Source organism: Arvicola amphibius, chromosome 7 (assembly GCF_903992535.2).
Source record: "Arvicola amphibius chromosome 7, mArvAmp1.2, whole genome shotgun sequence".
Lineage (NCBI taxonomy): Eukaryota > Metazoa > Chordata > Mammalia > Rodentia > Cricetidae > Arvicola > Arvicola amphibius.
The window spans coordinates 59,380,131-59,397,994 of record NC_052053.1 but is presented as its reverse complement, the minus strand read 5'-3'; the positions used below and the strand labels follow the sequence as shown (position 1 = coordinate 59,397,994).

Below are 17,864 nucleotides of genomic sequence, written 5' to 3'. Positions count from 1 at the left end.
TTAAATATATCATTTAGATGTGCATGCATGTGGTCACATAAATCTGAGCCTGGTAGATGGAAAAATCCTGAATTTCTACTTGTAAACAAAAATAACCGAAATGTGGACTATGTAGATACGTAAGGAGAATGGGTTGTAGCATGTGAAGGGAAAGCTTCCAATGGCTTCTAATTCTTTAGTGAAGTAATTTTACTTCTTCAACAGTATCTCTCATCATGGAATTCTGATAAAATATTTTTTGTTTGTTTTTCTCAAGTTCATGAATATTATTTGTATAGCCAAGACTACTTCAGACACATACACACAAACATGCACAATTTTCTCTTGCCAAGCTCTGCATATTCAGAGAATTCTGGTAAATCAGAAGAAGCTTTCAATGGTGTGAAACAATGCGGATATGTATTGGCTGTCGGGTCAAGACATGCCTCCCATGCCATGCTTTCTGTTCCTATAAGATCTCAAACCACTTGAGCCAATGTTTTTGAAATATAATGTGAAGTCAAATTTCTACAATATTTTTTCAACCTTGTGCTTTGGAAATCAAGGTTCTGGTGAAATGTTAAACTTAAATCATTCTTGTCTAAAAGGTCTTGTAGAAGCCTACAAAATGCTGTTTTATAGCTAAGAGGTGTTGGGAGAGACGCTATTTATTTTCTGATTCCTAATACTTCAATGAATTGTGAATTGTTTCTCTTTAGCTTTGAAAACAAAATTCTAAAAGAATTTTGAAGATATGCGCACTTAAAAATAATAGACTCTTAAGGAGATTAGCTTAGTCAAAGTCAGTTTTTTTTTTAAGTTCATTAATATTCTTCCACAGCAAGGTTATACAGAAGCGCAGTGGGATAAGGTAGCCACACATCTGCACAAGGCAAAGAATGTAAGGTCAAACAGTGCTGTCTGCTTTTACTGCTTGAGACAATGTCTTACTCCTAGTTTCCTGTCTCATTTTTCCTAAGTCTGACACAAAGGTTTAAAAAGTTAGATGTGGTGGTATGTGCTTATAACCTTAGGGACTCAGGAAGAGGCTGAGGCAGCAGAATTAGGAGCCCAAGTCTATACTGTGCTTACCAAACAAAGAAACAGAAAAGAAACCAGCTTATGTATGTTGGGATAATATAATGGAGATGCACTGTAGTAACTGAAAAGACTGATTGTATAAACTCCCTTTTCATCTGGATGACTTCTTAAGAACAAACTACTAATAGGAATGATGTATGGATATGTTTTGCTTATCTTAATACAAAATTCCATGAATCTAATGTTTTAAGAAATGTGTAAGAATGATTTGCCTGCATGTATGTAAGTGTGTGCAGTGCTGATGGAGGCCAGGAAGGGGTAATGATGGATCTTCTGGGACTGTAGTTAGAAACTGTTGTGAGCTACCATGTGGGTGCTGGGAACTGAACCTTTATCCTTTGGAAGAGAAGCAAGTGTTCTTAACCACTAAGCCGTCTCTTCAGCTCTAAGATCTAACATTTTTTATATGATAGTGAGAAATGTAATTCAAGATACCTAAGTTCACTTCATTCTATGCAGTTTTCAGACAGTAAAGAAATCCTCTGCAAAAACAAACCTAGCAAGATTTATTTCTTTAAAGAAGAATATGTTTAAACAGTTTCTTCATTTTCTGCCCTACGTCTGCTTCCCACCTCTGCCTCCCTGCTTTAAACCCAAGTTGCAAGCAGGTGCTGCCTGAAGACAATTAGCAAAGCAGCCAGAGCGATTTTCCCAGCTCTGTGGCTCTCTTGACACTTTAATTCTCCGTGGCAGGCAAGCAGGCAGGCAGAAAATCTGGAAAAGTAAGACTTTATAACTGGCCCATAAATCCATGGAAGAATAAACCATAGTTTTTGCTGCCCTGTTTAAAAAAAATCAAAGAAAGAAAGATAAACAAACCATATCACACAGCTGGAAGCAGTTGCGAAAAGGAGTAACACCCGGAATTTTATCCTGATACCTCTGCTTATTGGCTGTGTGCACTATGGTTAATTTGCTTACTTCTTTGTTTCTACAACTATACAATGGGACTACAAATTGTTGCCTGATAGGTCAGGTGTGTGAATTAAATGAAGTCATTCATGTATAGAAAGTTATGACATGAAAAGAAAAGTTAGTGGTAGCAGTTTTATAGAGCTTTCTAATGAGAAAATATCCAGTTTGGGAGACCAGATGTTTCCTTAAAACTTCATGCATCTCTTCTTCCCAGGACTAATGACGGCACACAGCTAATGACCCCAAAGGAGAACTGCGAAAGGAACTCTTGCCTGCTTCAGTGAAAATGATAATTGATGGAACACTACAATGACTGATCATGGAGACCCTTCCAAAGCCCTTCAGTGATCGCTGCATCTTCAAGAGTCCATTTACCACTAAATATTGTTCTTTAAATAACAGCATGGTTTTTGTTTTATTTTGTTGCTAAATTTATTTATTTTTTATTTTTTTATTATCATGTAAAATTTTTAATAGGTACATTTTCACATTGTTGGAAAAAGTTTCTGTTTTTCATACTAACGCAGTTTTAATATATCTTTGGTGGTAATTATATAAACTTTTAGGGACACAGCTTATCATTGTGTGATGTAATTTCTTTTTTTTTTTTTTTTTTTTTTTTTTTTTTTTTTTTTTTTTTGGTTTTTCGAGACAGAGTTTCTCTGTGGCTTTGGAGCCTGTCCTGGAGCTAGCTCTTGTAGACCAGGCTGGTCTCGAACTCACAGAGATCCGTCTGCCTCTGCCTCCCGAGTGCTGGGATTAAAGGCGTGCGCCACCACCGCCCGGCAATGTGATGTAATTTCTGTGTGAAAATTTTATCATGTAAATATTTTCTTGTGCAGTAACTGATCTTAATAGCTAGCATTTTATTTAAATTATGAAAATAGTTCCTTCTAAGGAAATACAATACTGTAACATTGGTAGATGGGAATATTTTCTTACATTTGCTGTTCTTGATCTGAGAAGTTAGCCTATGATGGTTACAATATTCATTTACATAAAAGAAAACATGGTGAGGTAAAGGGGATAACAATTAAAGCTTAGGTCAATGTATAGAAATGCAGATGTTAAGGCAGTTCAAGTAAATAATTTATGTTTTCATACTTAATACAGAATATATTTCACTCACTTTTTCTTTCCTGTGCCCATCTATTATCAAATATATTAAATTACAAGAGGGCTACTTTATCATACACTTCTTATATCGTCAAATAAAAGTAACATCTTAGAAGAATTTGATTAAATATTTATTTTGGTAAGTTATTGAAATTACATACTTATTGAGGTTATTGCTAAAGGTCATGATCATATTTAAATATGTTGTATCTGTCACTGTGAAGATGTGTTTAATAGATCATTGATTTCTTTAATTAAATTGTTCCAATTCTCTAACATACACACAATATAATATAATAGAAGAATTATATTAATATTAGTATTTTCCATGTGCCTTATGCTTTTTTGTAAAGGCTTCATATACTGTGTAATAGAATCCGTGTTATCTGAGGAAATATTTCAGCTGGTATTGTCTCATAAGTTGTAGGACACAGTCGTGTAATTTAGGAATACACTTTGAATTCTAAAAAGGACAATTCTGACCTGCTTTCTTGTTGCTAAATTTATGATGTAGGAAACTATCCAAACTTTTGTGACAAGCTGGTGACTCACTGAACTTTCAATTTGGAAGGAAACTTAGATGGCTGGACCAATCTTGGTTCACCTATCCTTGGGACAAGGGAGGCACAGAGAAAAGAACAGACTCTTCCAAGCATAAGACAGCATTGCTGGTTTGTGGTTCATTTAGGGATAACCCCGGCTCTAAGTTCCCAGTCTAACATTCTTTCTGTCACTCCTTGCAAGATGCAGCAGTATTGCTTTGTACCTTGTCACAAAAATGGTAGTAAAAGTTGACTTGGAGAAAACTGCATGGGCGGTACATACCTTGTAGGCTTCTACTACTAAATTGTTGAGATTTGCAGCTTTGGATTCTATCTCTCCAGCAATGGCACCAGGCAAAAGGGGCAGAAGGTCCTGTCAAACATGTGAGTCACAGGTACATGATATAATAGTAGCATGGGAACAGTGAACAATCAAGACATTAAACATTTTGTAGCTCTCTGAAACGCAAGTCATTATGTGAATGAAAAAAATGACAAAAACCACAAGCAAGCTAAGAGGGTTGCCAGTTCAGAGAACTTAGAATGTCAGTGTGTGTGGTCTTGTGTGTGAGTATTTGCTGTATGTCCTGAATTACATGACCTCAACCCCAATTAAAGTTAGCTCAGCGTTTCCTAAACTATTTTTAACATGAACAGAGCTCTGTGGGCAAGTAAGTTGATAAAGCTCTGTGGTTGCTTTCTCCACTTAGAGATTCAAAATGTACACTTGAAAATGATTTACTCTAGAACTGCAATTTGCAAATACTTTAATATTTATAGTTGGTATTCCCAGTTCTCTTTTAGTTCCTAAACTCTGTTCCCATGCGACATAGGAACATATTTAATGTAAATACTCTTCTGTGGAATGACACGTCAGGACAGGCTGGGCCAGGTGGAAGGTTAAGGTTTGAGCTTCATGGAGCTGATGAGTAAAACTCTGGGTGTCTCTTGAGAGGATATGAGAATGAGCAACAGCTTCCCAGTCTACTGTGCAGAGTTATGATGAGGAAAGCAGATTATGAAAGCATCAGAGTTCACTTTTATTATTCTTTTTCTACTCATAAACATCACCAAGTTGTGTGTGTCAGCCAGGCTTAGACAGAATGGATTTGTAATCTCAAGTCATGGGGAAATATATCACTTAGTAATTTTAATGTCTCAGCAAAGAACTCTCACTGAACACTATAATAAACTGTTCTGAGACAGTTTCAATCCTTAGGGAGCAATTTCACAAAGCACCATACACGTGACACAATGGAGATGCACCCGGGTGCTGTGAGGAGAGACACCAGCCAGCATTTCAATCTGAGGAATATTGTCATGGACCATTTCCCCAAGAAAGTGACTTTAAAGCTTTGTCTAAAGGATAAGTGAGAGCTTAGCAAGAAGGGAGAATAGGTTCTATGGGATGGGAAGAGAGTAAGAACCATGCACCCAGGAAGGGCACAGCCTGATGAGCATATGCACACACACACAGTTAAAAGCATAGCTGAAGAGACAAGTACAAGGCAGGAAACAGTTTAGGGAATGAAGCTAGAGAGATAGACAAGGTCAAATGGTTTTCTTTGTCCTGAGAGACCTATCTGTTGAAAGCAAAAGATGATTTCAACAGAACGTTCTGCTTTAGAGAATATCTTTGATATACCTGTGGTTTCAGTGAATTGTCTAGGTAGACCGGTAGAGAATGGACCTAGGAGACAATTACCAGTGCCATTTAACCCACATAAACCTGGTTTATAAAAATGACGCCTGTCAGGTAGGCTGCTCCAACCCCTCCCCCGACACACATTGATTGGACCCTGTAAGCTCAAGTTCCACTTCACCCCCAAGCCCACCCATCCTCCGCAAACCTCAGAGAAACTCTGATGCACAGTCTGTAATTGCACAGAGCTAGCCAAGAGGTGAGTGATCAGCTCTCCAGCCACTGATCAGAGAATTCTACTCTACCCCATAACCACCCATCCCTGGAGACCCCAGTGACTCCCTGAGACACAGACACTGACAGCAAGGATTGGATCAAGAGGAAAAGACACTGCTTGCTCCAACTGGAGGAAGAGATGGGTAGGTACCAATGCAAGAATTCATTCAACAACCTAAAAAGCAAAATGGTAACACCAGAACCCAGTAGTCATACAACAAGAAAACCCGATCACCCTAACCCAGGAAAAGCAGAAAAAAAATGAAATTAAACATAACTTTATGAAGATGATAGACAACATTAAAAAGGAAATTAAAAATTCCCTTAAAGAAATGGAAGAAAAGACAAACAAAAAGTTGGAAGAAGTCAGTAAATCTCTTAAAGAAACCCAAGAAAAAGCAATCAAACAGTTGAAGCAAACAGTTCAAGACTTGAAAACTGAAATAAAAGCAATAAAAAAACTAACTGAGGGAATTCTGGAAATGGAAAATCTTGGTAAACAAATAGGAACTATAGAATACAAGAGACAAATAAGACAATCTCAGGTATTGAAGATACCATACAAGAAATAGATTTATCTGTCAAAGAATATGTTAAATCCAACAAATTGTTAACACAAAACATCAAGGAAATATGGGACACCATGGAAAGACCAAACCTAATAATAATATGAATAGAGGAAGGAGAAGAACTCCAGCTCAAAGGCACAGAAAATATATTCAACAAAATCATAGAAGAAATGTTCCTAACCTAAAGAAGGATATGCCTATGAAGGTACAAGAAGCCTACAGAACACCAAATAGATGGAACAAACAAAAGTCCATTTGCCATATAATAATCAAAACACTAAACATACAGAGTAAAGAAAGAATATTAAGAGCTACAAAGGAAAAAGGCCAAGTAATACATAAAGGCAGACTTAATAGAATTATACTTAACTTCTCAATGAAAACCCTGAAAGCTAGAGGTCCTGGAGAGATTGTTGCAGACAATAAAAAACCACAGCTTCACCCCTAAAGATGCAGGGATGGTTCTACATGTGAAAATTTATCCATGTAATTCACCATATAAATAAACTTAAAAAAAAGAAAACATGATCATCTCACTGGATGCTGAAAAAGCATTCAACAAAATCCAATAGCCCTTCATGATAAAGGTCTTGAAGAGATCACAGATAAGCATAATAAAAGCAAGATACAGCAAACTGACATTCAACATTAAAATAAATGGAGAGAAGCTTAAAGTGATTCCACTAAAATCAGGGACAAGACAAGGCTGTCCATTCTCTTCATATCTATTCCACATAGTACTCAAAGTTCTAGCTACAGCAATAAGACTACAAAGGAGACCAAAGAGATACAAATCAGAAAGGAAAAGTCAAACTTTGACTATTTGCAGATGATACGATGTTATACATAAGTGACCCCAAAAATTCTGTCAGGAATTCCTACCAGGGAAGATAAACACCTTCAGTAAAGTGGCAGGATACAAATTCAACTAAAAAAAAAATCAATAGCCCTCCTATATACAAATGATAAACTGGCTGAGAAAGAAATCAGAGAAATATCACCATTAACAATAGCATCAAATAACACAAAATATCTTGAGGAAACACTAGCCAAAGGAGTGAAAGACTATAGTCTGGGCTTGTCCATTTGTTCCTGACTGCCCAGACATAAAATAATTGCTCAGAAACAATATTATTTTAAACACGGCTTGGTCAATAGTTTAATCATATTGCTAGCTAGCTCTTATACATTAAATTAACCCATTTCCATTATTTTATATTTTACCATGAGGCTTCTGGTTTACCAGTAAAGTTCCCAGGTGTCTGTTTCCTTGGGCAACATCTACATGGCATCTCCCCAAATCCATCTACTCTTTCTCTACATCTCTGTTCTGCCTGACTTTACTCTGCTAAGCAATTAGCTGAAAGCAACTTTATTCATTAACCAACAAAAGCAACATATATACAGAAGGATTTCCAGCACCAAAAGACGTGTATGACAAGAATTTTAAGTCATTGAAGAAGATCATAAAATGGAAAGATCTCCCATGCTCTTGGATAGGTAGGTTCAACATAATAAAATGGCAGTCCTACCAAATGCAATCTACATATTCAATACAATCCCCATCAAAATGCCAACACAATTCTTTACAGACCTCAAAATAATAATATTCAACTTCATATGGAAAAACAGAAAATCCAGGATAGCCAAAACAATCTTCTACAATAAAGGGACTTCTGGAAGCATTACCATCCTTGACATCAAGCTCTATAGAGCTACAGTAATGAAAACTGCTTGGTATTGGCATAAAAACAGACAGGTGGACCAATGGAATCAAATAGAAGACCTGGATATTAATCCACACACGTATGAACACCTGATTTTTGACATAGAAACTAAAATTCTACAATGGAAAAAAGGAAGTATCTTCAAAAACTGATGCTGGCATAAATAGATGTTAGCATGTAGAAGAATGAAAATAGATCCATATCTCTCCACCTGCACAAATCTCAAGTCCAAATGTATCAAAGACCTCAATATAAATCCAGCTACACTTAACCTCATAGAAAAAACAGTGGGAATTAGCCTTCGGTGCATAAGCACAGGAGACCACTTCCTGAAGATAGCATGAGTAGCACAGACACTGGGAGCAACAGTAAATAAATAGGACCTCTTGAAACTGAGAGGTTTCTGTAAAGCAAAGGACACAGTAAACAAAACAAAACAGCAGCCTACAGAATGGGAAAAGATCTTCACTAACCCCACATCAGACAGATGACTGATCTCCAAAATATGTAATGAACTCAAGAAACTAGACATCAAAATACAAATAATCCAATCAAAAATTGGGGTACAGATCTAAACAGAATTCTCAGCACAAGAATCTCAAATTCTTGTCAAAATAGACAAAAAGTGTCAAAAAAGATACTTAAGGAAGTGTACAACATTTTTAGCCATCAGGGAAATGCAAATCAAAATTACTCTGGGATACCATTCTATACCACTCACAATGGCTAAGATCAAAACCACCAAGGATAGCTTCTTATGCTGGAGAAGATGTGGAGTAAGGGGAACACTCCTCCATTGCTGGTGTGAGTGTAAAGTCGTATAGCCACTTGGAAATCAGTATGGTGGTTTCTCAGAAAATTGGGAATCAACCTACCTCAAACCCAGAAATACTACTCTTGGACATATACCCAAATAATCCTCAATCATTCCACAAGGACATTTTCTCAACTATGTTCATAGCAGCATTATTTGTAAGAGCCAGAACCTGGAAACAACCTAGATGCCCCTCAACTGAAGAATGGATAAAGAAAATGTAGAACATTTACACAATAGAGGACTACTCAGTTGTAAAAAACAATGACATTGAAATTTCTGTGTGAATGGATGGAACTAGAGAAAAACATCCTGAGTGAGGTCACCCAGACCCAGAAAGGAGAACATGGTATGTACTCACTCATAAGTGAATATTAGATGTAAAGCAAAGTGTAACAAGCCTACAGTCCACAACCCCAGAGAAGCTAGGTAATAAGGAGAACCCTAAGAGAAACATACATCGATTTCCCCATGGGAAGGGGAAATAGACAAGATCTCCTGAAAAAATTAGAATTCTGGGGGTCAGGGGTTAAAGGAGGGCAGAAGGAAAGGAGGAAGGAAGAAGAAGAGGAGGGGAGATAACTTAATGGAACAGGATGGCTGAGATGGGGGAAGGACAGAGAGGGAGGACAAGGAAAGAGATAACTTGACTGAGGGAGGCATTATGGGGCTAACAAGAAACCTGGCACTAGAGAAATTCCCAGAAATCCACAAGGATGAACCCTAAGCAATTATGGAGAGGGTGCCTGAATTGGCCTTGCCCTGTAGACAGAGTGATGACTACTTTAATTGTCATCATAGAACCTTCATCCAGCATCTGATGGAAGCAGATGCAGAGATCCACAGCAGAACACTGAGCTGAGCTCCCCAAGCCCAGTTGAAGACAGAGAAGAGTGATAATATGAGCAGAGGGGTCAGGACCATGATTGGAATCCCCATTGAAACAGCTTACTGGAGTTAATGGAAGCTCACCCACTCAGGCCCAACAGTAGGGGAACCAGCATTGGATCAAGCTTGTCCTTTGGAATGTGGTGACTGTTGTATGGTAGGTGCAGTCTGTAGGGCCACTGACAGTGATACCAGGATTTATTCCTACTGGTTGTACCTACTTTTTGGAACCCATTGTACCTGGAGGAATACCTTGTTCAGCCTAGATATAGTGTGGAGGGCCTTGGTCCTGCCTCAAAAGCAATGTGTTAAGACTTTGTTGACTTCCCATGGGAAGCCTTACCCCTCTCTTAGGAGTGGATGGAGATGGGGTTAGGGTGAAGGTGTAGGGAGTGGGAGCTAAGATTGTTATGTGTTTCCTTAAAGAATAATTAATTTAAAAATGGCACCTGTCAGAAAACCAATAGTAGCGGTACTTGGAACGCTGCACAGAGCTCATTGGGCTTGGAGAGCACAGTAATTCTTACCTTGCACACAATTCAGTTGATCAGAAACTTGGTTTTGTATTTTATCAGTCAATGGCATATTTACAAAGAGAGGGAAACCCTGGTGTCAGTAACCAGTAACACATGACGAAACAATCAACAGTAGAGATACATGGGGCAAAAAATGTTTCTCTTAGGGTTCTCCTTGTTACCTAGCTTCTCTGGGGTTGTGGACTGACTGCATAGAAATTAAAGGTCAGCTGTTAAAGGTTAAAAGCCCAGGACTTGACTCGTTAGAAAACCAGGCAAGTTTTTAACCTCTCTAAATGTTTGCTCTTCTTGAAATGAGCATTTTCACAATGCCATGCTTGTTTGGTATAGCTAAGAGAACTGCAAGAATGGCTGTCTCTATGCTCCAAGTCTGAAAATTGATAGGGACTCAGCAAATAGAAGCTGTTTGTGGTTTGCACCATTCAGTTTGGACCAAAACCAACTCTTGTGAATTTTGATTTGCTATTATGTTAAAAGATGATTCCATGGTGTATATATACATTTGGGGAATCAAGGAATTAAAGTCTCATCATAAATTTCAAAGAGAATAGCAATACACATAAAGTTGCATTATCAGATGATGGCATTGTCATTAGAAATGAGGTTAACTAGTGAAGGAAACACAAGCTTTGTAGAAGATGGAAATCAGTTTCAGCATTTTTTTTTAAGTCAAAAGAAAATGTGGTCACTTGAAGGTTGAAAACAAATAAATAAATAGGTAAATAAATAAAGGCAAAGCAAATGGGATACTGCAAGAGGTTTAGAATAGAGAACAGAAGGAAAAAGCAAATCTTGTAAAAAAAAGATGAAGGCTGAGTGAGGAGAGAACAGCTGAGTGAGGTATAATGGTTTCATGGAAACCAGTAACAGAGTATCCTGGAAGAGCCGCCCTAAGAAGACTGGGAAAGAAAAGTACTGCAACAGGTACAGCCCATTTATCCTTTGGAAGCTACGTGGCACTCCAGATTAGTATTGCTGTACAATGTTTGCTTTGCTTGTGAGTCTCACATACACCGAAGGGCTCTGGGAATCACAGAGATAATTGTTATGTACAAGCTTTGGCTAGCCTAGCCACTTCCATGGCTTCTGCTGGTTCTTTGCTATATTATCTAGACCAAAGCTAGGTGCTGTTGAAAAATCAGTACAACTAAATACAATTCCTACACCCATGGCTCCTCTGGAAAGTCATGGAAGAAGGGACAAAGAGATTACAAGGAAGGGGGACCAGGATGCCTGCTTCAATCATGCCAGGCATGACTGTGAAGCTTCACCCATGAAATCTCAACTGTCTGACTGTCTCAACAAGATCTGTATGATGATGATACCAGTCAACATAACAGCATGATGGAAGCAATTTCACAAGGCCCCACCCTTAGATGAAAAGTTACAAGGCAATCAAAGGCTACAGAAAGAAGAAGAATCATTTTTCTCTAGGGATGAGTCCCTGACAGGTTTTAGTAAATTATCTAAACCCACGTCAGACCTGAACACTTGTACGTAAAAGTAACGCTCAAACAGAATATATATATTCTGGATATAGGCATCTATTTTGTATATATGTATCTATTAAGTATATATTCATATATATATGTATATATTTAGCATTAATAAGATGCTATTAATTTGAGGAGGAGTTGGGGGCATGTGGGGAGTTGAAGAGGGAAAGGGAGGGGGAAGAAATAATATAAATACAGTGATTATGTATGAAGTTCTCCAAAAAAATTATAAAAAGCAGACAGTTGGTGTAGTGTAGTCTTAGCATATTTTAAAGACGTGGCCATGAGCCATGGTGCAAACAGGACTTCAGCCATGGAAGGGAAAGAGTTGGAGAATGAAATACTCCTCATCTGATGGAGGTTTTCCATTATTGTTATCTCAGTACTAGCTTAGTTGTCTGGCCATGTCCTTGTGTATTGAGTATAGTTTACATACAGCTTTCAAAGCCCACAGGCGATGGTCTCAGAGTGTCACAGACTTAGATGGAATTTGCCCCTGAACACTAAGATAAGATATTATAAAGTTTATCTTGAGACATTATTAAATTTACAGAGTGTATCAGAATTCCAGAACCTCCATCCCTGCTTCTGAAAACTGCCTCACTACAACCACCAACCCAAGCATTTTAACTTTGATGTTGCAGGCAAGAACATACCTTGTACCAATGAAACTGCTTTCCTTGAACTGCAAAAATGACATTGATGTTGTTGTCTATTAACTTTTCAGAAAGTTGGCCTAGTGACGGATGTTCCTGTAATGGACAATGAAACAAGGGAGTGAAGTTCAGCAACAAAGCCTCACACATCTCCAGACTTTGAGTACAGAGAAAGCAAGTGACTTAGAATAACAACAGCATATGTTCTTGCTTATGTCAGTCACGGAACATTTAAACTCTTTGCAAATGCAACACCAATATTCATGAAGTCAGGGTGTCTTGCAAGCAGAGCTCCATCAAAATCTACAACTTAAAAAAAGTAAGGATAGTCAAATTCACACAATAAATTGAGAATCAGAACCTTGTTAAGTTAATGTTGAAATGAAAATCATGTAGCTGAAAGAGTACAATACTCACAAGTAGAGCCATGCAAGTGACAGTGAATTCTGAGGTGAAACTCAGAAAGTTTTGAAGTGCAGAACAATAAAAATATATATTTCTTTATACAGATTAATTGTGTATGCACATATATGTCGTGTATACACACATTTGTATATATATGTGTGTGCATATGAACATTTGATTTGACATTTGACATAGAATATATAAACACTTTAGATGTTGAAAACCCTGTGGCTTTCACTGGGATAACAGAAACTCTCGGTTCTATCCTCTAACATATGCGGGTAATTAGAAAGATGACAATAGTACATGAAATTAGAAAGTGGTATTCTAAAGGGATTCAAAGTTAATGACACTGCAGGATTTCTACTTTTACTTCTTATGTACAATGAATATTAATAATTTTTAATTTATTGTTATGCTTTTTTTTGGTTGTACAATATACTAGGAGCCATTTTACTTTGGTAAATAGAATGTGAAAAGCTAAATGTAGCTTTTTTGTGTGTGGTGGTTGTTAGAAAGCTAGGAATGCTGGGCAGTAGTGGCACACTCCTTTAATCCCAGCATTCGGGAGGCAGAAGCAGGCAGATTTCTGTGAGTTTGAGTTCTACAAGAGTGAGTTCCAGGAAAGGCTCCAAAGCTACAGAGAAACCCTGTTTTGAAAAACCAAAAAAAAAAAAAAAAGAAAGAAAGAAAAAAAGAAAAGAAAGAAAGAAACAAAGAGAAGAAAACCCAGAAAGGTAGTGATGAGTGAGGAAAGGAAATACAGCTTAGTGCAAGGATGGGAATGCAATGCAGTGGTCGGGTTCTTGCCTAGAGCACAAAAGATTCTCAGCAATGCCCTCCACCTTGTCCTCCTTGTTAACAGCTACAAAAGCTTCTATTCACTGTTACATAGTAAGGTGCAGTGCTGGGGTTATTTCTTTCCATAAATGTTTATCTAGGAGTTAAATTGATGGTTTCAAGCAACAGAATCATAATTAAACATCCCCAGAGGGATGATGTCAGACTCTACTTGTTGTGGCCTCTGACTATTCATTGGTGCCTAATTGTAGGAGTAAAAGGGTTGTGTGACTGAGTCTACCTAGCTTCATGTAGGTCAAGATCAAGTTGTTCTATAGTTTACCAGGTATCTTAATTAGAGTTTCTATTGTTGTGAAGAGACACCATGACCACAGCAACTCTTAAAAAGGAAAAACATTCAATTGGGGTGACTTACATTTTCAAAGGTTTAGTCCATTATCATGGTGTGACATGGTGGCATCCAGGCAGACACTGGTACTATAGAAGTAGCTGAGTGTCCTACATTTTGACTTGCAGGCAAAAGGAAGTAGGCTGTCACACGGGGCATAGTTCGAGCATATGTGAGACCTCAAAGTCCATTTCCACAGTGACACACTTCTTCCACCAAAACCACACCTACTACAAGGCCACATCTCCTAATAGCGCCATTCCTTTTGCAGGCCATTTTCCTTCAAATCACCATACAAATTTGCACCTAACAATGCTAATCTAACTTAGTTAACATCTCTGTAATATGAAAACTATGTGAAACTAGTAATAAACCTGAATTAACTAGTCTTATTTACAGCCAATGTTCTGCAGCCTGTATTTTAAATGTATGCATCTGGACAGATACAGCCTTGTTTTTAAAAATTCTGCTAGGCAGTAGATGTGCTCAGGGTTAGAGCATATGCATATGAGGTCCTGGACTCAACCTGCATTTATTAGTTGCATTAAATGTGATATGAGCCCAATTCATGAAAACGCCTGAAAAGTATTAATACATGAGTTTGCATGTAAAACATTGTGCCCAGAGCAATTTTTAGGAATGTAATTTTGAAGTAATACAAAACTATTCCCTAAGTATAAATTCTTCAAGCCAAATCCCAATTCTTGTTCCTTAAATAAAATACATGACCTTAAAATAGATTTGTGGCAGTTTGTGTAACACCAGTTAAGTTACAGGGAGTAATTAAGAAGTAAAGAAAACGCAGATACATTGGGAATATTATTTTAATAGCAACAGTTACTTTTAAAATATTTTTCTTTGACAAAAATAGTAACAGCTTGCCAAACACTCACTCTTCTTACCTTTAAAACATTTCATTTAAAATAAGAAAAATTAGCCCATATGTTTTTAACCAGTTTATACTTAATCCACACAAAGTCAATATTTAAAGAACAGTCAAAAATATGAGCAGCTTTAAGAGCCTTTGAAATTTCTTTTCTCATCTACAAAGAGGAAGTCATGTTAGCCGAATTTAAACAAAATTCAAATCTAGAACATTCACTTTAGCTAGTCAGACGATCACTGAGAACTTTCATCGGACTAAGTTTAAAAGAACATTTTTTGCCTCTAGAGAGAAATCCATTTTAAAAGAAAAATCCCAAGTACCTTGAGGCAGATTTTTTTTTTAGATTATAAATTTCTAACACGTGTTTAAATAAACCACTGTTGACAAGTGGCTGTGGATTAATGGCCATTCCTGAAGCTTTCTCACCTCTCCTCCATGAAGCACACTATCTTTTGAGCATTTTATCTTCTATGTTCTTTTTCCAGCTAGCAGGAGAATGCACTCCTTCTCTAGCCAGGTGCCCTGTCTTGGTGATGTCATGACTCCTCAGCTCTAGCACATATCCCTCCTCCCTCTAACTAACCCATTATTATATTGCTTCTCTAAACTCTGAAAATAATTAATGGAGATAAGGTATAGTTCAGAGGCAAAGGAGAGAAGGGAAGGAACATGCCAGAAGCATCACTATCAGAAGTGATTCAGTCTGTGGGAACTGATTTATAATGGTCAGGATAGAAGAGAAATTGATGGGAACACTTTCAGTCAAAGATTCAGGAAGTACAGTTGAATTATAAAAATATGCACATCCAGGGAGACAAAGAAATTGCTAAAGAGTCTCTTCTTCTAAGTAAAATTAAGAGGTTATGATAAGTTAGAGTTTGTAGTATCTAGAACTGTAATAAGGTATTGAAAACTTTACTTTTTAGTGAGTTTATGTTTGAGAGGAATGAAGCAGAAACAGGGTGATATTGAAAATGTACTTGGATAAAAACTTGAAAGATATGTTTGTCTGCTTCTGTCTCAACAGCCTGGGTTTGAAGAACTTGGTAGATCCTAGTAATGGCCTAGGGCAGGTTGGGCAGAATATATATATATATATATATATATATATATATATATATATATATTTCTGTACAGAGTGCCCTATGCAATAGAAGATGTGAGCATAGTGTCTGGCTACTCACTAAAGGGTGACACCTTTTTCCCCTGCCATGATAGCTAAAATGTCTTTGGCATGGAAATGTCCTCTTAAAAGTGAAATATCCCAGAAAGAGTCCAGGACCAGTGGTCTGGACAGAGCAATGATGTTGGGGCTACATCTCCCAACCCTGCACTCAGTGTGGACCTTTGATGGACCTCAGCAGCCCACACGGTGGAAGCCTGGTCCACACACTGTGAATCTAGGAGGTGACAGTGGAACAATTGACTGGTGGGGTTTATTCAAATTATTCAGGCCACAGAGGCATGCCCTGGGAGGAGACTCTTGGCCTCTTTTGCTCACTGGGCACAAGGTAAGCAGCTGTACCTCTATGGTCCCAATGCAATGGGAACAGAGTTTCATGGACCACAACCTTCCAAACTGTGATTCAAATTAAATCCTACCTCTTTACAAGCAGATCATCTGAGATAGATATCATAGAGAAGGGATGGTGATTAACACACTATGTGACCAGGACACAGTTTTACGCTATCTGGGGTCCTGTTTCTATGTGATTAAGTCATATATAAACACTAATTAATATTTCTGAGAATTACATTGATACCCTTTCACATAAATGGACTACTGAGTAAAAAGGTTTTCTTCAGGATCTTGTAATTACTAAGCCCATGCCAATGTGAGAAGTCGCCTAGGTCTTGATGTCTCACTGACTGGCATCTACTGTAGGATCTTCCTTGGAGTAGAGTAGGATTATGTTCAGCTTCTGACTGTGATCTTATTTACCCAAGAGAAGAAAAGCATTATCCCTAGTTCTGGGCTGTGAGGTTGTGCTTCCAAAAAGTAAAGGGTCATGCACAAAAGGACTACTTAGTAAAAGACATTTTAAATAAAAGACTGCTATCAGTCAACTGTAGGCATGCTCTCCCTGTGCTTTGGTGGGTCTGCCTCACTCACTAACTCTGTTTCCCTGGCTCCTGGAGTGCTTGAATCTGTCTCCTCTGCCCCAGATGGTGTAGACTGTAGTCACTAAGCTCTACTTGGTGAAGAAAGGCAAGGACTCACAATCTTTGTAAGCTTTTCAAAGAGAATGGAAGCAGAAGTGTTCCTGCTTAAATGTTTTAACCCAAATATTTAATTTAAGCAATATAGTTTGTTTCATCAAATTGTAAATGAAATTGAAATGTTCTTGAGATGAATTTTTAGACATTAGTTGAATTCCTTTCCAGAGTTTCTACAGAAACAGAACCAGGTTCCTGTGATCCTGGGGTAGGTGATTTCTGCATGTGCCATTTGCTTTCAGTTAAGAGTAAGTTCGGTTAGGTATTATTTGCAGAGATTATTTCCTGGGTACTTTTCTGAGAACATGTAGAACATTCAAATTTGGTTTCATAAAATAACTGCAGATATATTCTCAGCATGCTTGCAGTTTAAAGCAAATAGTATAGTCAACTGCTACCAAGTGTTTTTTTAATTAAAAAAAAAAAAACCCAAGATGCAACAATATTTGTTAGAACTACACACAGGCTCCCAGCCTTCTAGAAGTATTTAAGAGTGCTAGAGAATAAGTATTGTTATGAGTGCATTCAGGACACACAGCGATAAGTGAAAGGATGCTGAACACCTGACACTGAAGAGCCCATTTCTTAATCAAGAGCAGAAAAAATAACTAACAAATATCTTTACTGAAAGATTACAAATCAGTGCTCAAATGGAATTGTCTGATGTCAATAAATATCTTTCTAGACTTTAAAACTACTAGAGAAAATCTATTTCAATAAAAAAGAGCACTGAAGTAAATGTAGTAATTTGTTGTTGGAGGCTGTTTGTTCATTCTTGGCTGCCTTCACCAGAAATATTCACACAGAAACTGTACTAATTACAACACTGCTGGGCCAATGACTCTAGCATATTTCTAGCAAGCTCTTACATCTTAAATTAATGTATTTCTATTAATCTGTGTATCACCGT

The 17,864-nt window shown here is 37.5% G+C and overlaps 1 protein-coding gene across 1 annotated transcript in view; it reads right to left on the bottom strand.

Annotated features, from left to right (window-relative positions):
• The window catches only part of Itgb8 (integrin subunit beta 8), a 96,226-nt gene that overhangs the window by 11,980 nt on the left and 66,382 nt on the right, over positions 1–17,864 (bottom strand). Inside the window, exons 7-8 of the mRNA XM_038337934.1 lie at positions 12,258–12,353; positions 3,937–4,026 (exon numbers count right to left, since the gene is read on the bottom strand). Coding sequence (XP_038193862.1) covers positions 3,937–4,026; positions 12,258–12,353 — 186 coding nt within the window. The remainder of the gene's footprint in view (positions 1–3,936; positions 4,027–12,257; positions 12,354–17,864) is intronic.